This window comes from Conger conger, chromosome 12 (genome assembly GCF_963514075.1).
Source record: "Conger conger chromosome 12, fConCon1.1, whole genome shotgun sequence".
NCBI classification, from domain to species: Eukaryota; Metazoa; Chordata; class Actinopteri; order Anguilliformes; family Congridae; genus Conger; species Conger conger.
In genome coordinates this window covers 47,143,806-47,167,941 of record NC_083771.1, presented here as the reverse complement: position 1 = coordinate 47,167,941, position 24,136 = coordinate 47,143,806, and the positions used below count along the sequence as shown (strand labels likewise).

At 41.8% G+C, this 24,136-nt stretch overlaps 1 protein-coding gene and 1 long non-coding RNA gene across 2 annotated transcripts; one reads left to right on the top strand and one right to left on the bottom strand.

The window, feature by feature from the left end:
* Positions 1 to 7,035: 7,035 nt before the first annotated feature.
* On the top strand, positions 7,036 to 12,493 carry LOC133141616 (up-regulator of cell proliferation-like). Its single transcript, XM_061262182.1, has one exon. The coding sequence runs from the start codon at positions 7,036 to 7,038 to the stop codon at positions 11,743 to 11,745; it is 4,710 nt and encodes a 1,569-aa protein (XP_061118166.1). The 3' UTR covers positions 11,746 to 12,493.
* Positions 12,494 to 21,284: 8,791 nt separating this feature from the next.
* On the bottom strand, positions 21,285 to 23,878 carry LOC133141436 (uncharacterized). Its single transcript, XR_009710102.1, has 3 exons — positions 23,757 to 23,878; positions 21,581 to 21,654; positions 21,285 to 21,492 (listed from the first exon to the last, which is right to left on the bottom strand). It is a non-coding gene; the product is annotated as an uncharacterized LOC133141436 (long non-coding RNA).
* Positions 23,879 to 24,136: the final 258 nt, after the last annotated feature.

Below are 24,136 nucleotides of genomic sequence, written 5' to 3'. Positions count from 1 at the left end.
GTAAGTGAAGCTAAATTAAACATCTTCATATTACTGGCTAATATAAACAGCTTCAAACAATCACTATAGCACAGAACCGTGCAGGACTTTGTGCTGGGCATGGGAGGCAAGGGCATCATTGGTGTAATTCACTGCTTATCATACATGCACAGAAAATGCCCAGTGTTAATGCAACACTAACTAGAAAAGACCTGAGCTGAGAATGCATTCAGTGCCGTAAAAACGCCCCCTTCCTGATTTCCTCCATTACTGCATATCTTTCACACCGAATGGTTTCAGATCTTTAGACAAAATGTAATATTAGACAACGGGAATCTGAGTAAATATTTAAATGATTGTTTCATTGATTTAGTGAAAAAAGTTATCAAACAATGAAAAGTTGAATAAAAAAGTAATTGCCCCCTTAAATTCAATAACTGGTCTTACAGCAATAATTGCAACAAAGCACTTCCTATAATTTGATATCAGAGATTTCCCTCAAGACATCTGAAATAAACTTCGATATATCAACCTAGATTTGTGTGTAGCTTTAACTACATTGACCACATCTGCATTTATTTCTAGTCTTATTTTTTTCATCATCTCAATGAACTCCTCACTTCCCTTTGCTGCTGTTTGGATTGAGCTTATTTCATAATACTGGATCCATTTTTGCCCATCAAGACAACAGCAACATTTTCAATGTATTTTCCAATAGACCCGTTTACTTGCACTTGCACTTGCTGAAGCTTTTGTCTCCTCATGATAGAAAGATAAACACAATTTGCAAGGACTCTTCAGATTTCTGTACTTTAGTGATGCAACATGTCTTTTCTTGTTATTAGTCTGGGTTGGCACCATTGCTGAAAAACCAGGTGAGTTGTTCTAGATCACACCGTCTGCTAAATTAATGTAGTCTCAATGCTTTCAGACATGCAAAGAATTACTTTCGGTTTACTTTTCTTGGAAGGGAATTACCTGGTTTCTTTTACATCGCCAACCTCACATTTCTACATTTTGTACAAGGTGCTTTGACTCTTCTTGCTGTAACTGTGATATTACAAAGGTTCAAAGAAGGGAAACCTGATTGATTCCATGTATAAAAGATAAAAGTAATGAGGACTTAAGATGCTTATTCTCTCTAAGCTTAGTAAAGGGAGACTTCGGGGTGATTTGATTGAGGCTTTTAAATTCATTAAAAGAATTTACAAAGTGAACTACAGGCGATTCTTCAGGGTGAGTTTGGTTAGCACAACGAGAGAGCATTTATGGAAATTGGCCAAGGATAAATTCTTCACAGATATTACGAAGTATTTTTTCACACAGGGAGTGGTCACTGTGTGGAGTAGCATGCCAGGACATCTAGTGGAGGCAGAAACACTGGGGGAGTTTTCAGGCTTGATAATGTGAGATACTATCTAGCTTTTAGGCAAACTAAGCAGTAGTTACACTTTAGTGTTTGGTAAAGGTGAGCATTGCTGGCTGAATGGCCTGTTCTCATCATTGTGTTGTGTTGTGTTGTGGTGTGGTGTGGTGTGGTGTTGTGTTGTATTTGCCCAGACGGATGCAGATGGAGTGCTCCAGATGCAGCAGAAAATGTCGGCAGAATGACAAATTCTGCAGTGAATGTGGCTACAAACTGTGCTCTGCAAGGAAACCTGTCCCAGGTAAACCTAGCATGCTAGTTAATAACCAGCCCCCCTAGCTTCATTTTCATGTCATTACTACAGTAGCAATTTCAACTTAACAGTTTAGATGGCTGCCCGAATGGGTAAATTAGGTAATGTACTCGCCAAGATAGAAGACAATGATTTAGGTTTATTTTGCAGTAGTGCTCGATTGTGCTGACAATATGCAAAATGTCTTCTTTGTTTTTTCCATCATCAATGATAAAGGCTGTTTTTTAAAGAATATTTGTTTTTCCAATGTTTTATGCTTCAAATGAAGAGAAGGTTATCATGACTGAACATTTATAGGATGTCCATAACATCTTCAGCTGACTGCTACAGCACTGGCTGTGTTTCACTGAAGCTGGCGGCTGTGACTATACAGTATATGGCTGTAGGAATCTGCCTACATTGTGACTGCTGTTCTGTTTTGCCCCACTCTGTTAGACTCTGACCAACAGGAAACACCTGAGCACCCAGTCAGTGAGAGCCACACCCACTCTAATAGGCACACCCACTATACTGGCCACACACACACTGATAACCACAGCCACTATACTGGCCACACCCACTCTGATAACCACTCCCACTATACTGGCCACACCCACTGTGCTGACCACACCCACTCCAGCCAGCCTGGCACTGGAAGTGAAGTTGAGGCTGTTTATTTCAATCGCCCATGCATTAACTCAAGCCCCAGACTATGATTCTGAGGTGATCAGGAGTGCTTGTATGCAGTGAACCTCCCCACCATGTCCCTCCTTCAGAGCAGCGGCTCAATTATGCCATACTCAGATCTGGCAGGACTGGTCCTCTGTGTGCAACTGCAACGAACGAAAGTGTGATGCCCAGTGCCTGTCAGGCTTCAGAACAACAAACCCAATAGCGAGACCACAGAAGTTCAAGTTAAATTCTTTATTAACTTTGAGGCAGAGTAGACAAGCCAGTCGAGAACCAGCAAACAGGTGTAGTAGAGAATAAACAGTTCTTAAACGATACTCCAAGCAGGGGTCTGATAGCCAGGCAAACAGATGCAACAAAAACAATGATGTAGTCCAAACTGGGGGATAAACAGAATCGAAAACCAAAAACACAAACCATTAAATCAAAGGGAGTCCAAACACAGCGGGTCAAAGACGAAGAGAAGGGTAATCCAGGACTCAGAAGTCCAAAGCCAAACAGGTCGATACACAGATAATCAGACAGGAAAAACCACTGGAAAGTATCGCGGAAGCACATGACAATCTGGCAAATACGACACAAAACAGACAGGTGTATGTCGGGAGATAACGAGAGGAAACAAGAATCCGGTGCATACAACAATCAGGGAGTGGAACACAGGTGAAACAAATGATAGGGAATGAACTGACTGACTTCTGGAAGCACAGAGGCAAATATTCTGAGGATACAGAAATACAGATACAGAAAACACAGATCATAACAGCGCCACTGTGATGCTGAGCCATGTCTTATATGGTGCTTAGCTGAGCCATTAGTGCTTAGCTGTGCACCATTGCAGTGCTTTAAAGAAACTCCATCCATCCATCCATCTTTAAGCTTAACCCGCTTATCCTAAACAGGGTCGCAGGGGGGCTGGAGCCTATCATACATTGGGCGAAAGGCTGGAATACACCCTGGACAGGTCGCCAGTCCATTGCAGGGCACACACACAATTCACTCACACACTCATACCCACGGGCAATTTAGACTCTCCAATCAGCCTAACCTGCATGTCTTTGGACTGTGGGAGGAAAACCACATAAACACTGGGAGAACATGCAAACTCCAAACAGAAAGGCCGTGGTCGACTGGGATTACAAACCCAGACCTCCTTGCTGTGAGGTGGCAGTGCTACCCACTGCACCATCCATGGCGCCCTGCTTTAAAGCTGTTTTTTAAAATGACACATTTTACTTGGGGTGGATGTTAAGGGTTTGGGACCCTTCCTTGGACTGTGGTCTGTCTTTGAGCATCTCAGGTGCAGATTCTGAGAATCGGGAGAAGACCACAGACAACCAATCTCGTCTGGGCACAGAACCAGCACCAGAGAAGACATCCTCATGCCTGGCCCAGTCCCAACCCTCCTCTGCTTGGCCAGCTAAGTCAGATGAAAAGAGATGTTCAGCGGATACTGATAACATGGATGGGACCTTGAGTAAGGACAACAAAGACACTCTGTGCACTGCACACGAGGAGGAGGTGAGATTTGACAAACCTCAGAGCCAAACTCCAGTTCTGTAGGTCAGAATGTCCAGTTGTTTAATTCCAGTCCTGGAGGGCCAAATTAAAAAAGGGTTTTTTTGTCTGTTGTTGTAGGCATCCTGTGAAGGCCTTGCAAACAAGCAATCCGTTAGTTAAATTACACATTTGCTAAAAACACCAAACCAGGAAACACTGCTGCTATCCAAGATTTGGGTTTCAGATCTCTGCTCTAGAGCCATTCATAGAGTCATATTGAGACACACCCAGAACTCTTGCCTGAAATCTTGTGATTGGACAGCTTCTATGAAAGACAGGTCCCAGCTGCATTATTCAACTAACCTAACCACTTCCTGAAATACCGGCTAGTATTCCTATTAATAAAGGAGTCAATATATTACATTGTATTGTGTAAAACAATATCAAACAGAATAGGAAATATGAAAACACTGTCTGTGATGTTTTTCATTGCAGGAAACTGAAGACTCAGAGCAGAGTGTGAGTGTGTCTGAAGATGAGACCATCAGTCAAGGTGAGGACCCCAGGCAGAAGAGGAGGGAGACCTCCTGTGAAACCAAGTTGGAAGAGGTGCTGGTAGGCCAGTGGGAGGTGCTCTTGCCTCTGGACCAAGCAGAAATCCAATGTCCCAGCACAGTGACAGGGCACAGTGTAGGAGGAGGGGTCCTGGCCCTGGACAAATTCACCAAAGAAAAAGACTTCCTCCATCTGACTAATTGTCCTCAATACTTTTTCTCCTCTATATTTCCAACAACTTATCAGGCACTCAGAACGGGGGATCCAATAGCGAGGCCACAACAAAAGTTATTTAGAAAATAAGGTCTTTATTTTCTCAGGGTAGGTTGGTACAGCGAGGGTCAATAGCCAGCAAACAGTTATAGCAGGGATAAGGCAGTTCGTAAGCGATTGTCCAGGCAAAGGGTCTCCAGCAAACAGATGTATTGAGGATAATCCAAAGAATAGTCGCGGTCAGAGGCAATGGGTCGAAAACAAACAGGCTAATTAAACAGAGACACAATCCAGAAACAAAGGTGAATAAACAGAAGTGGGTCAAAAAACTACGGGTCAGAACACGAGTGAAGGAATAAGCTAAACTCGATGGTCGGGGACGAAACAGGTCAAAACAGGTACCAATACGAAAATGCTGGAGAGTATGGAATAAACACATAACAATCTGGCAACTAACTGCCTGGACAGAGGGGATTTAAACACAGGTAACGAGAGTGAATGGGAGTCATCAAATTTTAAACTTTGGTGCTCGCATACCAGGCAGTTAAACGATCAGCCCCTGTATATATTCAATCCCTTATCAAGACTTATACACCAACAAGACCCCTCCGTTCTGCCACTTCGTGCCATCTGGCGCCTCCTCCTCGCCACACCTGCACCTCACGCTCACGACTGCTGTCTGTCCTGGTCCCACGGTGGTGGAATGACCTCCTGGTGGATGTCAGAACGGCAGAGTCTCTGACCTCCTTCAAGCGCAGACTGAAGACCCATCTCTTCAGGCTACACCTTTCCCTCCCCAACTCACCACCATGATTAGCCTTAGACTGAAATGGCACTCATGTATAGATTGTATAGATATTGTTACTTGTATAGGTAGTGTTATTTTTTGTATTCTAGCAGCAATTGTGGTATGCTAGTTTGAAAGTTGATTGTACTCTTAAAAGGTTCTGATTTTCTGTATGTTTACACAAGGACTCAGAACTGTACTGTCCTCTCAGGTCCTCTTTGCACTTGTTCTTGTGTTTTTATTTGCACTTTGTTGTACGTCGCTCTGGATAAGAGCTTCTGCTAAATGCCATGTAATGTAATGTAATGTAATGAGTCAGGTGGGGAAACAAACAGGAAGTGAAACAGGTGAAACCAATGAATGAAGTGACAGGGAGACTACGGTGTGCACGGAGGTAACAAAAACACAAAAACGCTAACAACATAGGGAGAATACAGAACATGAAAAACACGAAACCTAACACAACTTCCCTTTCCCATGTTCCCACATGTGGAGAATTGTCACAGTGGTGGAAAAGAGGAGCCAGAAACATATTCAGGGGTGCTGGACAAAGGATTGGTTCACTGGCCAGGTCGATAAGTGGCAAACTGAGCATAATCCAAACAGGCAAGAGTTCAAAACCAGGTAGGCAGTCCAGAAGCAGGGCAGAGGTGCAGAGTCCACAAAACAAGAGAAGAGTCCAGAGAAGCAGGCAGGGGTCATAAACAAGAATTCCAGAAAACTTGAATTGCAATGAATGAGGAATGAGACAAACTAGGCGGGGCATAGGAGTGAGGGCGGTCTAACAAATAAACATCAGGTGACACATAGAAGGGCAAAAATGCAATGATGAGGGAGGAACGAAAACGTAACTGGATTCACATAGACGCACATGTAATACAAATGACTCCGGACTAAGGAGTAGACAATTACACAGAGTTAAGGAATGTTGAGATAGCGGAGAGCAGGGGTGAACACTTCGCTGAATTGAGGCAAGCAATTTAGGGATAGAACAGGGAAGCGGAGTTATAGAGCAGTATTGAAATAGAGGTAGAGTTAAGTGATTAAATTACAAATACCCAAAACTAGTGAATGTTAGTTTGTTAGTCAGATGAACATATTAGTGTGTTAATTCTGTGTTAGTTGGGATTAGTATATTAGTGTTATGAAATGGAGAGAAAGCAGGAAATAAGAACAGTGAGACAAAAGGAATTGTGGGAAACCGGAAAATTCCACACAAAAGCACACAGACAGGGGACTCGGGAACAGAAAACATTCAGACACAGACATCACAGGGGAAGACGAGTGCAAAGACTAATGAATATAAACAGAAAACCAGACATGAATATGAAAAATAATACATTTATAAACATACCAAAGAAACATCAGACTTTGGTTCAACACCAGGATCCCAGTAAGGCCTGTGCAGGAGGGAGCAGCTCTGAGGGTGGGGGGAGGGACTCGGCAGGGAGGATCACTGCATACAAGTGTCCCTGAACGCCTCAGAATCACGGTCCAGGGCTAGAGATTAATTGATGATAAACAGGGTACAATCACTGGCCATAGCATCACTCAGGAGTATGAAGCATTCAGTCTGCCAAGAACTTTAGTCATTTTTTGATGTGCAAGTGTATGTATGTGCATTCTTATGATTTTATTACTGTACTTCCATCCCCAATGACAGGAACCAGTCTGGAGGAGCTGCTGAGTGACCTGGGACTGGAACACCACCTGAAGAACAAGCTGACTCTGAGCCAGGTGCTGGAGATTGATGGAGAGACTTTATCTGATGAAATCATCCAATCTCTGAAATCTCTGCCATGGTGTTTCCTGAGGAAGCTGATGATGGTAAATGAGTCCTTTCGTAACATGAGCTGTACCTCGGAACAGGACACAGAGCCCCAAAACCTGGACAGCTTACTGACCACCATGAAAAATCCACAGGACCACAGCAACAGAGTCAACCCCCTTGACCTCATAACTGCTGTATTTCTGTGCTCAGATGGTTTTCTCCAGCAGGAGATGGCTTTGAAGATGTCCATGTGCCAGTTCTCTGTGCCTCTGCTGCTTCCTACATGTGATACCCAGCAGTGCACTTTAATGCTGTGGGCCATGAGGGATATTGTGAAAAAGTACAAGCCACACTCTGTGGAGGACCCAAGAGGGTTTGTAGAGGAGAGCATTGTTCTCTCTGACCTCCCCATGGTCTCTTTTGTGAGGCTGGGAAACTGCAGCATGTCCAAGTCTCACATTCTGAACCAAGTCCTCAGCAACCCTCAGCAGTACCAGGACACCTTTGTTCACAAATACATGGAGTGCGGTGACACCCCAAGGAGGATTTCCAATGGGCTGGTGGAAATCAGCTGGTATCTGCCCAGTGGGAACAAACAAATTGACATCTTCTCTGAGCCTGTGGCTATAGCTAACCTCCGTGGGGACCTCAGAGACTTTGAAACTCAGTACGCTTTCCTCTGCCAAACCTCTGCTACTATATTTGTGTTTTGCGATGACTTTAAATTTGAACAAAAACTTCTGGACTCTGAGCACTTTGAAACTCATTGGATTTTGATCACCAATTCACAGAGCCAGACCTTCAATGTGGATGACTTCAGGAAATTTGTTTCTGAGACAAAACCCAGTGACATTATTATAAAGCATCTGGGAAGGAATGGTGCGGAATTCAACAAAAACCTGCGTTTGGCGATCCGTGGAATTTTAAAAGGAAACATTAAAATGAGCATTGAAAGGATGTCTGCTCTTGCATATGAGCTTGGGATCCATGTAGATGAAGATGACAACTACTGTAAGAGGGGCAAGAAGAAGGCTGATGAAATCACAGGAGGAATATCTGACATATCGAGCTTCAAGGAGAAAGAGCTGCCATTGCAAAGGACTGCATGGAAACAGCTGGCCAAACTGGAGAAGGAACAGTGCAGGATGAAAAATGCTGGGGAGAAAAACATAGAAGTTTACAAGAATGAGCTTGCAGATCAGAGGCAGAAGCTCAGAGAACAGCAGAAGGCTCACAGCATCTCCGATTCTATGTCCCATTTCATCTCCGCGATGTGCAATTCCACAGAGGAGTGCAAGTATTTCCTCAAGTGGATGAGGATCAATCTGGATAATCTGTCACGCAAAAGCCTTCCACCTCTTCGGGCAAAGTACAAGGAACAGTGTCAGAGTTCCTCAGAAAACAAGGAGCTCATTGCTATGTTGGACAGGGAGATCTCCAGCTGCTCCTTGGGGACGGAGCACTTCCTGAGGGAAATGGGTCAGCTGTACGAGTCGGCCTGCTCACTCCCCGAAGCCCTCACCCCAGAGATGAAGCGCCTACCACGTCTCTGTGCCAAGCTGCTACAGGAGGGCTTTCCTCTGGAGCTGGTGGATGGAGACTCAAGCAATATTCCTCTGGAGTGGATGACACAGGTTCTGAAAGAACTCCATGATCTCACACAGGATAAATGTAAGATCCGGGTGATCACTGTACTGGGGGTACAGAGCACTGGGAAGTCCATCCTCCTGAACACCATGTTCGGGGTCCAGTTTGCTGTCAGTAGTGGCAGGTGCACCAGAGGGGCCTTCATGCTCCTCCTCAGAGTGAAAGAGGATTTTAAAGTGCGGCTTGGGTGTGATTACATCATGATTATTGACACTGAAGGTTTGAAGGCACCACAGTTAGCACAGCTGGATGACAGTTATGAGCATGATAATGAACTGGCCACTCTGGTGGTGGGGCTGAGTGACATCACAGTCATCAACATCGCTATGGAGAATTCCACGGAAATGAACTATATCCTGCAGATTGTGGTGCACGCCTTCCTACGTATGAAAGAAGTTGGGAGAAAACCCTGCTGTCAGTTTGTGCACCAGAATGTGCCAGACATCTCTGCCCATGACAGTAACATGAGAGACAGGAAGCTTCTGCTGGAGCAGCTGAATGAGATGACCCAAGCAGCAGCTAAGATGGAAAAGAAGGGAAACAACAAAACATTTACTGATGTCATGGAGTATGATCCAAAGAGAAACACCTGGTACCTCCCTGGGCTCTGGCACGGCAACCCTCCCATGGCCCCTGTCAGTGTTGGCTACAGTGAGTCTGTGGATCTTTTCAAGAGGAGTGTGATTGAGAAGTTTATGGAACAAAAATCTGGAAACAGCTCAGCACACACAATCATTGAGTTCCTTGAATGGACCAAGAGCTTATGGCAAGCAGTGAAGTATGAGAACTTCATCTTCAGTTTCCGCAACAGCCTTGTGGCTGAAGCTTATACTCAGCTTTGCACTGAGTTCAACCAATGGGATTGGGCCTTCAGGAAGAACATGTACTCCTGGTTAATGGAAGCTGAGACAAAGGTGTCAAACTTTGGCACAGAAGCAGAATTTAAGAATTTGGATGAGTTACTGATCCACCTGACAAATGAGGCCTTGGTAGAACTGACTAAAGGGGAAACACTCATTTTGGCCAACCTGACTGAATTCTACAAGAGGCAAGAGGGACATGTTCACTTGGTAGTGAAGTACAAGGAAGACTTGAACATCACAGCCAAAACCATCAGGAGGGAGACAGAGAAGTCTGTGAAAAACAAGCTTGATGCAGCGGTGGAGATCAGAAAGGGTATGTTCAGGTTAGAGAGCATCAAGAACAATAAAACGGCCACAATGGAGAAAAAGGTGCAGGGGCTGATTGAGAAATGCAGGAAAAGTAAAGATCTGTCAGATGAACAGCTGGAGGATGAATTTGAGAAGATGTGGAAGGAGACCGTGGCAGAGCTGCGGTTCCCTGGCATGGAAGAACGAGACATTGTGCAAAACATATCCCACCAGCTGTGGGTTAACTTAGAGATGAAAGGCAGCTCAGTACGTGAAATACTGTCAGAAGTGGGCAACTTGTCTGAACATGGAAGAGAGCCATTCAAAGTGAAAAGTGAATGTCTGGTGTTTAATCAAAGGATTTGGAATTTTGACTTTGGAAAGGAGCTGAAGGAGTTCCAGCAGGTAGTTGATCACATCATTGAGCAGAGCAAGCAGTTTGTCGATGAGAAAGTAACAACAAGATCTGATTACCATAAAACATACACAATAGAGTTGCTTTGCAAGGTTGATGAAATCCTGGACAGGCACATGAATCTGGGAACAACTGCTGAATTTCAGGCCAAGCTGAAGATTCACATCTGTGGACATGCAGCACGGGAGTTTAAAAGAATGCATCTGGCTTTCATCCATGCAAATGATCCTCGTCACTGTCTGGAACAGTTCAAGAAACAGTACTACACAGACTTTAAGGACCTGTTCAACAAAAGAGACCAGTGTCAGAAGAAAGCCAATGATTTCACTTCCAACTGTCTTCAACCTGCGGTGAAGGAATACATCACCAAATCTCTGGGCCCTGACCTTGTGGATGAAATGTTGGCAGGACAGAAAGCCATTGCTTTCAGCACTCAAACCTTCTTCCAGTTCTCAGTCCTAGAGCAGCTGCTTAAGCGTGATAAATTTTGGGACTTTGTGGGATACATAGAAAATTACAAGACCTTTGTACATGACTGGATATTGGAGCTGATGGTGAAGCAGTTCTCAGAGGGAGATACCCTCAGGAACATTGAGATTAACCGCCTGAAGGTGATGGTTAGCAGAATAAAAAAAGCCATTGAGACCTCACAGATGAAGGCAGCTGAACAGGCAGCAAGAAGGGGTGAGGAGGCCCAGAACATTCAGCAGTTTATTCAGGATATCTGTAGTAAGCTAGCGAAGGAGCTTGTCATCCCCAAAGACCCCCTCAGCGCAGTCCTGGCCTTAAACTCTGCCAAACCTGAAGACTTTTCCCGGTGTCTGATGGTGCTCGTGGATGAAATGGAGCAGGCTTTTACTGCTACCGAGTTTCAGAAAGGTGGTGATGTGAGGGCCAGGCTGACCTCACTGCCCTTTCAGCCACAGAAGGAGCTGTTTAACAGGGTGTTTGGCTGTGGGAAGCAGTGTCCCTTCTGTTCGACCCCCTGTGAAGCTGGTGGCAGGAGCCACACAGAGCACTTTGCTTCCATTCACCGTCCTCAGGGCATTGCACGATGGAGGAATCTTGTATCGTGTATGTTACTGAGAAATATCTGCTCCACCGATGTTGCCAGAGAGAGATGCTTCATCTTGACTGCAACAGAGGAGGAACAGCATCCATACAAGGACTATCAGAGAATTTTCCCTGACTGGCACATCCAGCCTGACACCAGCATCCAGGCCTCAGACTACTGGAAGTACGTCTTCAGCAAGTATAATAAGCAGTTTGCAGATGAATACGGAGCTAAGCCTGCTGACATTCCCCCCAATTGGAGAGCTATAACTCCAGACCAAGCCATGGAAAACCTGAAGGAAACTTTCTTGATGAAAACAGGAGATTGATTACACAGCCCCTGTTTCAGTCGGGTTGAAAATGCATCCTCTGTGTGACATTAATATTAAATAGTCTGCTTACAGGTACGACTCATAATGTGAAGCAAAACAGAGCCCCAGCCAAGTTGAACGGCATGAACAAACAACAAGTTTTATACAATACAAATAAAGCACTCATCATTTTAAAAGGGAACAGTTGAATTCAATCATCACCTATGTTGGGAAAGAATGAGAATTCCTGGTCACTGATACAGACACTGCTGAATTCCTTATCTGGTTTCATGAGAGATAATACCATCAGCAGCTCATTGTACTCATAAAATAATATTCATACTATAAAGTGATATTGTCTCTATCATTAACTATGCAGCATTTATCTGTACAAATCCTGCCTGTCAATCATCATGGCTGATCTCTGTCCATTGTTCCATTCATTAGGATGGTAAATAGGCTGTGATATTTTAACAGTTTAACAGAGTGAATTTCATATTGTCACCTCCATATTAAAGAACATTTTCTTTTTCTTTCTTTAAAATTTTTTTTTTTTTTACAAAAATCCAAAATATGTGTTTTATCTCGTTAATCATTCTTATAATTAAAGCACATAACTTTCATGTGTCATTGGTAATTATCAGCTCTACATCACTGCTTGCTTAGGTGTTCATTATTTACTGCCTTGTTGGTCTGTTATTTGTTAGATAATCATCACTCTGTGTTATATGTTTGTCACTATTATGACAATATTTTTCCATTTAGAAAACTGAATTGAAACTTTGTTTTGCATCTTTGTAAAACTAATGCATTTCTCCACGACACATTCACATTCTCACGTTAAAAATAAACTTTTCATTTGATTTGAACTCAATGAACTGTATTTTGTTCTGCCTTGAACTGGGCTCAAAGTGAAATTTTTCTCAAATGTAAATTGTAAAAACTGAAATCTCTCATTTTGTTTTTTAATGGTTCAATGTATGCAATCTATGCACTGTGTCTATTGAATGATTTGTTTTGAGTGGTTCAATCTATGCGCTGTGTCTATTCTGCAATATATTCTGATATATACAGTATATAAATGCCATACATTCAATGCACCAATGGCGGCCTGGGCCCTCTCACTTTGCTCATAGGCCCCGCCCAGTTTCTGTAGATTTGATCTTTGTTAAAAAAAAATAGAAAATAATGTCGCGGGGCACATAGTTCCGATGGAAGATGGCACAGAAAAATTTAGCTTTTACCATTTCGCATTTCAGACTCTTTAACAGTCACTTTAACACCCTCAAACCACAACACTGTTTATCCTTCCTACAGTCTATGAATATAACATGTAATATAAAGCGTTACTATACAGTTCAGTGTTTTGGAAATCTGACAGTGACAAACGCAACAGAGCCTGCCATCTTTTCGTAGTGTCGACTTCACTGTGCTACACAACACTATTTATATTTTTATATTTAAGTTTAACTGACCAACTATATTATGAGCGTGCAACTTATTTGGCAATGTAACTAGCTGGTTATATAACTAAGATATGATAGTTTACCACAAACGATGCAACTGTAACTTAAAATATGAGACAAATAAAGGTTTTAGCTAAACTCGCATGATTGAAGATGTAAAGAGATAAAAGAATGTCCAGCTGCCCAAATTGCTCTCCAGACAAGCGATCACTGAAACTCTGTATACTATTGCTTATTTCCAGCTTGGCATTAGGGAGTTGGGTGGAGGAAAGGTCTGGTCTGGGAGACGGGACTTGGTCAATTACTCCTAAACAATCATGTGGTTCTCCGTCATCTGCTGTGGGGAGAAGAGTAGCCGGGTTTAGTACAGTGCATCGTTTGACTGTAACATTTGGTAGTGATGGCAAAACATGTTGGTAGTGCAGCATTCTTGCTGGTGAGAAGTGAGCTCTCTGTTGTTTCAACAGGATGTTCAGACCCTGCATGGGGTAGCCAGAGCAGGAGATGTCATAACCGCAGAAGCAGCAGCCAACCAAGTACCATTCATTCTGCTGTCTATCACTTTAACAGGTAGACCAGCACCAGCTTGTTAATGCAAATATTGAATCAGCCAATCATGCGGCAGCAACTAAAGGTAATGTGTAGGCAGCTCATTTCTGTTGAAAAGCTGGCCAAACTCATCTAAACAATACCCCTCCCTTCCCCACTCACAAAGCAACTTTCCCTCCAAAATGGTAGCCAATCAAATAATCCCTGCATTCCCTCCAAAATGGTAGCCAATGAATCCATTGCATCTGGCCAGCAACAGCAACTTTCCCTCCAAAATTGTAACAAATTAATAAAGAACCAAATCCGGATACCATTGTCCAGTCAGCAAAATCAGTAAGGTTTCTGACATTAATGGCATAATTCCACTGCAGTACATGTGTGTATGCTTCAGAGGGGGGCAGAGAGCAAACATACAAACACACAAACTCGTATTTTGCTAGGTTTACCCCATAAATGAGGACCTCTGCATACAGCTCTATATATGGCTCAAGATGCCATTAAAAGAAGAAAAAAGTGAGGACCAGCCAAAATTACCTCACTTCCCCAAAAGGTCCTCACTTGAAAGGTTCCAGTACTCACGTGGGTCCTCACTACGAGTGGAATACAAACACACACACACTGACCAGCGGTGTCACATGCAGTGCAGACTGGCGTGTGAATAATGCAGCGACTGTGGTATTCCTGTAGCGCTGCTGTGTGACTGCGACCAAAGACCTGTGTGTGTGTCTGTGTGTGTCTGTGTGTGTGTGTGTGTGTGTGTGTGTGTGTGTGTGTCTGTGTGTGTGTGTGTGTGTGTGTGTCTGTGTGTGTGTGTGTGTGTGTGTGTGACTGCGACCAAAGACCTGTATGTGGAGTCTGTGTGTGTGTGTGTGTGTGTGTGTGTGTGTGTCTGTGTGTGTCTGTGTGTGTGTGTGTGTGTGTGTGTGTGTGTCTGTGTGTGTCTGTGTGTGTGTGTGTGTGTGACTGCGACCAAAGACCTGCATGTGGAGACTGTGTGTGTGTGTGTGTGTGTGTGTGTGTCTGTGTGTGTCTGTGTGTGTGTGTGTGTGTGTGTGTGTGTGTGTGTGTGTGTGTGTGTGTGTGACCAAAGACCTGCATGTGGATACTGTGTGTGACGGGAATTCGAACCCAGGACCTCCTTGCTGTGAGGCGGCAGTGCTACCCACTGCACCATCCGTGCCGCCCTGACCTGATATAAAATATATAAAAATATATAAGAAATTGTGTGAAACACTTACACAAATGTTAAATATATCTATATGACTTGTTTACATATTTAAATTAAACATACAATCCACATGCAAGATGACTAGAGGGATGTTATTGAATGTAACCAATCCTTAAAGGTACAATAGGTAACATTGTTACAAGACCATTGTAAATCCCATCCTATAATTGAAAAAGGCTCACTGACATGTTGACTCTGCCTGTGTTTATCGTCCTTAAATTCAGGTTTCAAAATATACCGTTGACGGTCCAACACTCTGTATCAAAAAATTGTATAGCTATACAATAATTTAAGTTCATTGGTTGAAAATTGGTTCTAATTGCCACAGCCAATGGGGTTTCAAGTTCAGCATGTTCACAGAGAAGGGGGAGGGGCGAGTGTTATGGTTTGAAGGTGTTTGTTGCTGCTATTCCTCTCTTGACCGTTAGAAGTCCGATATTACCTATTGTACCTTTAGTACCTTTAGTGATTACACAGCTGCGGCTGAATACAGTCAACAATCTTCTAAGGTAATGCCAAAGTTAACAAAAATAATTTCAGATAAATTTACAATAATAATTCTACCAATTGTATAAATATTTATTGAGGCTAAGCATGTTTATGTCTGTTGCTTTTATGCACATATGAAAAGACTGCAGAGGCAAAAGAGAAATAAGAAATAGAAACAAACAATATGAAAAAAAACAGTTTAACAAAGCGTGAGGCAGGAAAATATATAGACATATATATATTTATACATAGGTAAAATGAAAATGTCATCCTTTAAAAAGTCCTGAAAACTAATAAAGGACAAGCAACCTGCTTAGGTCACATACTGCTTTAATGTATCTATGCAGTGCCAATAGGGCACAATCTACTGCCATTACTGTACTATAGTACACTGACACGTGCTTGCATATAGTCATAGTGAAGGTCTTTGACTTGGTCATCATGCAGCAGAGTGTTGATATACTGACACGGTTCAGATTATGGAATGTTGTGTGATCTGTGATGATTTGCTCTCGTAGTTAATGTAGGCGGATGCTGTGGTTTTCCAACTCTAGTGACAATGACCAGTTCCCCTTCATGGGTAAACAGACGTTGCCTTCCAGCCTCAGGAGGTCATAACACAGTAACATCAAAACTGCATTACATGTACTTCACCGCACTATACCTATTTTTTTGAGGAGCACAGACCTAATATTTTAGGACTACATTGTATTGTCCTGTGAAGCAGAATGATGTGCAACAATTACATGGGTACAGTCTTGTGTAGAAAGTTGAAGACATAGCTCTTCTCCAGTGTAAATGTCTGTATTGTGGATGCTACTGTGTAGTGTCTCAGGTTGGGCTGGAGTCTCTGCCCAGCCTCCCTCATGATTTGTGACATGGTCCACCATAATATTGTCGGAAATATTTCTCTGTCTATTGCCTGGTCCCCTTCTCTGTTCTTGTCTTCGTCGTCCTCCTACTCCTCTTCCTCATCTTCATCTTCATCCTCATCCTCATCTTCATCCTCATCCTCATCCTCATCCTCTCGCTCTCACTGCCTTCATGTTTGCAATGTTCTCACAAAAGAGGTGAGCGTACCTGAGGTCTATTTGTAATGCTGAGGCTCAGACTGATTGGTGTTCAATTAGCGTATAAGTGTTTTCATGTGTGTGTGGGTGCCAATTTCAGGTATGTTTTGCATTTTGAATATGAGGTGTTTTTCCGATGATTGCGAGATATTTCAAAGTGTCTAATGTAGGAAACAGTGTGTAGTGTTTTGCAGAATTGCAAACAAAGTACAAAGAAGAAAATGTTTGCCTTTGCTTAAGGCATGGTTACTCATGTTAAGGTTTTGATGCTTTTGTCTAAGCATTCACTTTCAGTGTGGAAGTGTAAATGAGCACACTGGCCACACAATACTTTAAGTTATTGTCATTATTCGTTCTAATACAACCTTGAATTGAATGTATTGCCTTTAGAAATTATACTTTTTGTTGGTGGGGTTATTTGTTTGTTGAACGTGAAAACAGCTAAATCCAATAAACAAATGCGGGATTCATCTTTGGTCAATATTCACTTACCTGGAAAAGATTACTAAGGACATCAAGTTCAATTTAGTCTCCATATGATGGAAATCTGCATGATCTTTCCACAACCTACCTCTGGAGAGCAGGCAAAATCAACAGAAATATCGGCTGCTTTTCAGAGTTATCTCTTACTCCAGGGGCCTGTTTCACAAGACAGGATTACTGAGTTAGCTGGATAACTGCCATGAACCCTCCCAACATGGGCTAAAAAAAAAAAAAAAAAAAAAAAAAAGCCATTCTGGGTTTTACGCTGTGCAGTCATCCAGCTAACTCGGTATGACTGCTTCATGGAACAGGCCCAGAGGAAGACAAAGATTTCTGCTCTTAATTACTTAATCACCTTAAATAACTTTAATTACTTCAATACTTCATAAAGACTTGATTTAAATATGTGTTGGAAAATATGGAAACACCACATAGACAACAAACACACAACAGCTCTTAATTTCTGAAACCTCATTCATTCAGTTTTGTGACGGTACAAGAATAGGAAACATGAGCAAACATTAACCTTACTTTGAAATGTTAATAGTACAAGTACTATTCCTGCACTTTATATCCATCCACACATACATGTGATCATCAGCATGTAATAATTATAACTATCATAGTAATATTACTACATGTCTTTAGACTGTACCAGGAGCAGGGATGGGCAGCTCCAGTCCTGGAGGGCCGGTGTTTATCCACTGATTCACTCGTACATTAGACCACAATAAAATGCTACAAGACGAGAACATTTATCAGCTGCTGTTTATCAGGGAATGTGGTTATAAATGAGAGATCATATAAATGATTGAGCACACTTTGCTCAATGTAAGTCTGCAAGTAAACATGCTAGAAAAGTTTTCCTTCACAATTTAGCTAGAGCTCACCAGAAAGATCCACCATATTATGTCATGATCACATACATATCCAGGTATAGAGACAAAGGTGTATTGCAGTAGGCTTTTGGATACAAATCTCAACATTACTGAATGGTCAACCAAACATAGTCTAACCTGATTATTTGAATATACTGTGTGTCACATGTACCACCTACAAGCACAGTGAATATACATTACATTATTGGCATTTGGCAGACGCTCTTATCCAGAGCGACGTACAACAAAGTGCATACCCATAACCAGGGATAAGTTCGCTGAAAGACCCAAGAGGGAAGTACAATTTCAACTGCTATCTGTACAACAGAGATAAGGACGAGGACCTTTTTTTTTTTTTTTTTTGAGAACAAAGAAACAAACAGAGCAAAAGTGACCAAAGTTAACTATCCAAACACTGCTTACCTAGCCAACTAAAAATACAGATACACAAAGCAAGTCACAGAGACAACAATTAAGGTTCACAGGGAGGTAGGGAGGGATGGGGAGAGGTGCTGCTTGAAGAGGTGTGTCTTCAGCTTGCACTTGAAGGTGGGGAGAGATTCTACAGTTCTGACCTCAACGGGGAGTTTGTAAAAAAATAAAAAAATATTGGCCCTCGTCCTTATCTTTGTTGTACAGGTAGCAGTTGAAATTGTACTTCCCTCTAGGGTCTTTCAGCGCACTTATCCCTGGTTATGGGTATGCACTTTGTTGTACGTCGCTCTGGATAAGAGCGTCTGCCAAATGCCAATAATGTAATGTAAAAGTGTCAATTCCAGCAGTGAACCAACAGCAAACACGCCAAACGTAGTTACATATTATGACCAGCAGGTGTCACTGTGTGAACCTCCTCATCAATGGGTTTGTCCAATGTCTTAAAAAAAGTAATAGAAATGTGGATATGTTGATAGCTAGACAAAAAATAAAACAGATAGGCATCTATAGAAAGGCGTTTATGCAGTGAATAATCTACAGAGACCGTGAACATCATATGAAGTGTCAACTATTGTGCATTAAATCTTTTGAGGACATCTCATCCAGGTTAGAATCAAGCTCTCACTGGACTGAATCAACGGAAGTGTTGAGTTTAATTTTAAATAGCCCAATCAAATATAAAACTATCACTATATATTTATATATATATATAACAGCTTGATTGGCTGCCTTGAGAAATTGTCAGATGAAACTGAATCCCTATAGTAGTTGGCGAAAAAAGACCATTTGAACAGTTTATTTTTCTACTTATAGTAGCCTATAGCCAATCAAATCAAATCATTTTGTTTAATCAACAATAAAAATGTTTTAACTGTGTTTCCAATCAATGATTGTGTGTGTCCTATCAATCATGGGTTGGACTTAACCAACAGGTGAGTCTATTTGGCCGATTTAGCAAGCAGGATTAAGATTGAAGTCAAGGTCAAGTTTATGTTTCTGTTGTGTTTTTTTCATACTCCATCATACGAGTACAATGAGCAGTGAAATGTTATTGCTGGCTCCTAAGTGTGCTTAATAAGTGTGCTTAATAAGTAGGACATGCTACATTCAGCCGAGTGTGCTTGCATTTAACACCATGAATTGTTTTGCACTGCAGAAGCACAGAATATGTACTTATTCTGCAATTATGCACACAGTAGGCCTATTATTATTTTGGCCGATTATTCTTTTTCCAAGATAGAGCCATGAAAGCTGATTGGTGTGTGAAGAGGCAAATCTATTCCTGGATTTGCATAATCCCTTCATTTATCATAGCACATATTGTCCTCGCAATTCAACTCGCAATGAATGTAGGCCTACTTGAGGCTACGACTGACAGTGATATAGCTACCATGCATATCTCACCTGAAAAAAGTTATTGATTTGGGGACATGATTTTTTTTTTGTCAAATATACTGTCAGATCATATTCACTGTTTGTTAACCACAGGCAGAGTTATTGACAGAAAGGCTTGCTAGCATAAAGTTAGGGTTCTGGGTAATTTGTCACTGGCATCATTCAAGTGACAGGTGGGTGTTGAGCAGTTGTGAAGGTAGCATAGAGGGATTATAATGAAAGTCAGAAATGAGAGGTAGACGGTATAGGGTGCTATCCCAAAAAGGAATACTGAATATTGTATTGGCAAAAAAATTTATAAATTGGGCTGTTTTTTAAACTGTTTTTTTTTCCTTTTTTGTCTTTTGATTCCATTTTTTCAATTTTGCTTGAAACCAATAAACAAATAACCAAAACGTACATGGACCAATAACCCCTGTTTAAGATGTATGTCACTCAGCTGATAATGAAATTAAGTGCCATCTTTCACCCTCTTAAAGAAACAGTCACACTACTGTATAATAACAACTTAATCATGATACCATTTATTTATAAATATATAAATAGAGCAATCACATATTACAGCATTCACATTTTTAGAGATCATCCAAAGATATATAATCATCTAGATGAGATGAGGAGAAAGATCTTACAAAAGGGGTGCAGTTCTCCATTTAAACCATTTTGACTTAAACTGTTTCATTTCATTGTCTGTCAATATTAAAAGCTTTCTTTTCTCTACAAGAAGTGTGAAAAAAATAAATAATACATATGATATACAGTGAGGTCCAAAAGTCTGAGACCACAAGTGAAAATGCTTTTCTAATTGAATACAAAGTTTTTCTTTACTTGTTATATTATCAGCATAAGAATTTGAGTAAAAAGTCATTGAGAATGTCCACCAGCTTTTCTCAGACTTTTGGACCCCATATGGATAAATAACTTTGATTCCCTGATCAATAGCTCAATGAGGCACTCAGTGAAGGAGCAGCAATTCTTGAGAAATCTATTAAAATAAATTACACGTCAGAGAGTAGCATCAAGGGTCTAAATCATAAAGGGTTATTTATCTGGCTAAACCTGAGGCAGCCTCATATCTGCTGACAGACTGTAAATGACCAGAAGAAGAGGAAACAGAAAAGTGATGACTTCCTGGGGTGAGTTTGTTGCCATGGCACTGCTGGTTGGGGCTACAGTTGTAGTCGTTGCTGTAGTTGTATTGCGGGGTGCAGTTGTAGTCGGGGCTACAGTTGTAGTGGGGGCTGCAGTTGTAGTGGGGACTGCAGTTGTAGTGGGGGGTGCAGTTGTAGTCGAGGCTGCAGTTGTAGTGGGGGGTGCAGTTGTAGTCGGGGCTGCAGTTGTAGTCGGGGCTACAGTTGTAGTGGGGGCTGCAGTTGTAGTGGGGGCTGCAGTTGTAGTGGGGGCTACAGTTGTAGTCGGGGCTACAGTTGTAGTGGGGGCTGCAGTTGTAGTCGGTGCTGCAGTTGTAGTGGGGGCTGCAGTTGTAGTGGGGGCTGCAGTTGTAGTTGGGATTGCAGTTGTAGTCGGGGCTACAGTTGTAGTGGGGACTGCTGTTGTAGTGGGGGCTGCAGTTGTAGTTGGGATTGCAGTTGTAGTCGGGGCTGCAGTTGTAGTGGGGGCTGCAGTTGTAGTTGGGATTGCAGTTGTAGTGGGGGCTGCAGTTGTAGTGGGGGCTACAGTTGTAGTCGGGGCTGCAGTTGTAGTGGGGGCTACAGTTGTAGTCGGGGCTGCAGTTGTAGTGGAGGCTGCAGTTGTAGTGGGGCCTGCAGTTGCTGGAATGAAATGTAATTTTCTTCAGTTGTTGTAACGTACATTTAATTTTCACTATTTACTATTCATGCGCGATATGGATTCACTTACCTAAAAACAGGAACAATGCCACCAGGTATTTTCCTTTCATCTTAAATGTATCTTTTTAAACTTTTCCAACAAATCTAGAAGAGAATCAATGAAGTCAGAATTTTAGCATCATTTCAGAGATCAGAACTTATCTAATATCAATTTGACAAAACAAGGGAAATTAGAAGGCAGTTAAAAATACAATAAGAGGGATTTATTTTGAGAATCCTTTACAGTGTCATTCACTGGCGCTTGGTAAGATATTTTGATCATTTTTATTTCTTATTTCACCGTGATAACAGAATAAATCTAAACTCCAATTCTTAAATAACTCGAAATATTTTGACAAGTGCATCAACTGCAGAGAGTTCAATTATTAGAGCTGCCCATTACACCTATATGTACACAATGTAGTTTTACCAGCCATCTACAAAAAAATATATATCGCCCTGTGTTAATCAGCTATGGTTTCTGCAGCCACTCGTCCATATATTAATGACGCTGTGTGGAAAATGATTAATTTGCATTAGTTTTTAACTGATAAAGGTCCTCTCATTCTCCTGACACAACAGTAAGGAACTTATTCAATAAACCTAATGAGTCAGTTTTAGATGTATAAAAGCCTGAAAGAAATCCCCCTTAGTGTCGCTTCAGCTGGAGACACTAAGCTCAAATCCTCCTCACAATGTCAGTATTTCTGACCCTTATCTTTTGGTATATTTGCATCCTTTCTCTGGAGCTCATGGACCTAATATATTAGTAGCTGCAATGGCGTCCCTAATGTTTGTGCTGTAGTTTGATATTTAATTTGGTGAAAAATGTTCTTAAATCACATCGCGTAATGAACAGAACAGGCCATTCAGACCAACACCGCTTCAGTTTACCAAAGTCCAGACTCGCCTTGAAAACCCCACAGAGTGTCCAACATTATTACTACATGGTAAATGGTTGGCATTTACATAGCTCCTTTATCCAAAGCGCTGCACAATTGATGCTTCTCATTCACCCATTCATACACACACGCACACACTCACACACTCACACACCAACGGTGATTGGCTGCCATGCAAGGTGCCGACCAGCTCGTCAGGAGCATTTAAGGGTTAGGTGTCTTGCTCAGGGACACTTCGACACAGCCCGGGCAGGGGATCGAACCGGCAACCCTCCAACTGCCAGATGACTGCTCTTACTGCCTGAGCCATGTCGCCCCCTTGACCATGACCTGGCAAGATATTCTACACAGTGGCCACTCTTTGTTTGGGAAAATACTTCCAAATGTTACTTCCTGCAACTGGGGTAAGTTGCAAACACTAGCTGGGGATGTATGTAACAGGAACATACATTTTGCTTAAATCAGACCCACTCCATGAAATTTACACAGGAACTTTATTAAATATAAAATGGCCTATTTCTAACATCTGTATTCTCTCCAGGGACACCACTGTCTTGTTTGTCTCCATTGCTTAGACATGCTGAGAAATAAATGCATGGCAAAAGCAATTCGTTTTAATTAGAATTAAGTGTTACAACCATTGCCAACCTGGGCAGCCATTACGTAGCCAGCTAAGGTAGCATGTGGGTTTGAACCTAGCATGCATTTGAAACATCACATTTGACTGGAGAAAATGCTTATTGCTGAAAGTTAAACTGTTTTACCTCCGATATTTTGACTGCTAAACAACTAAACGATGAGATGAGAAATTGTCATTTTTTGGCTTAGAACACCCAATATTTCAGTCAACAAGCCTCTCCTGTGAGTTCATGGGAGTATGGGTCCTGGCCACACCTCGTTTATTTTTGGTCAAGCTGATGCTGTTACAGCTAACCCAATGTTTCAACCATCCCTGGTCTCCCCTACACTTAGATACATGTTATAGGACGGGCCTTTCTGAGGCTAACAGAAAAGGTCTGTGAAAAGATCTATTAGCAACCTAAATTGCGCAGAATAAGATATTAACGAAAGTCAAACTGGACTGGGAAAATTATATAAACTTCTGGATAAGCTATTTTCTCTGGAATGGTGGTCTCTTCATAAATTTTGTCTGAATCATATGTAGCATCCATGGAAAAATACTCAAAAAATACTCAAAAATAATCAAAAACACTTCATTTCTGCTCAATAAAAGACTTGCATTATAAGAAATAATAAATATATGTTTAATTTTAATAAATATGTTTAATTTCAATCATCACTTACCTTCGTTTGGCAATGCTTTTCAGGCACTTAAAAAGGTAGTCTTCTGCGAGAGCTTGCGTCCTACGCGGTTTTTTCAGCCGAAATTATTGTGAAGCTGAAGTGAACACTTAGGTGATGTTCCTCTAAAGCTCTGCCTTAGTCCTGCCACATTTATAACAAGACAAGATGACGTCAAATTACTGACACCCTAAATATGTCGACATACTTCGTCTATTAATAAAACAGGTTGCCCCATTTGGCATAAATTTTTGTTGCCACACCCTGTGACGTACTGGAAGGTAGACACACAAAATGTCCAGGATATTCAAAATGCCAAATGCCCGAGCTAGATAGTTACCATCTTAGCTCATCGATTTAAGTCACATACACCCTCTACTTAT

Excerpts from the sequence above, each read along its gene's own strand:
- LOC133141616 (XM_061262182.1), top strand. The coding sequence starts at position 7,036 with ATGACAGGAACCAGTCTGGAGGAGCTGCTGAGTGACCTGGGACTGGAA.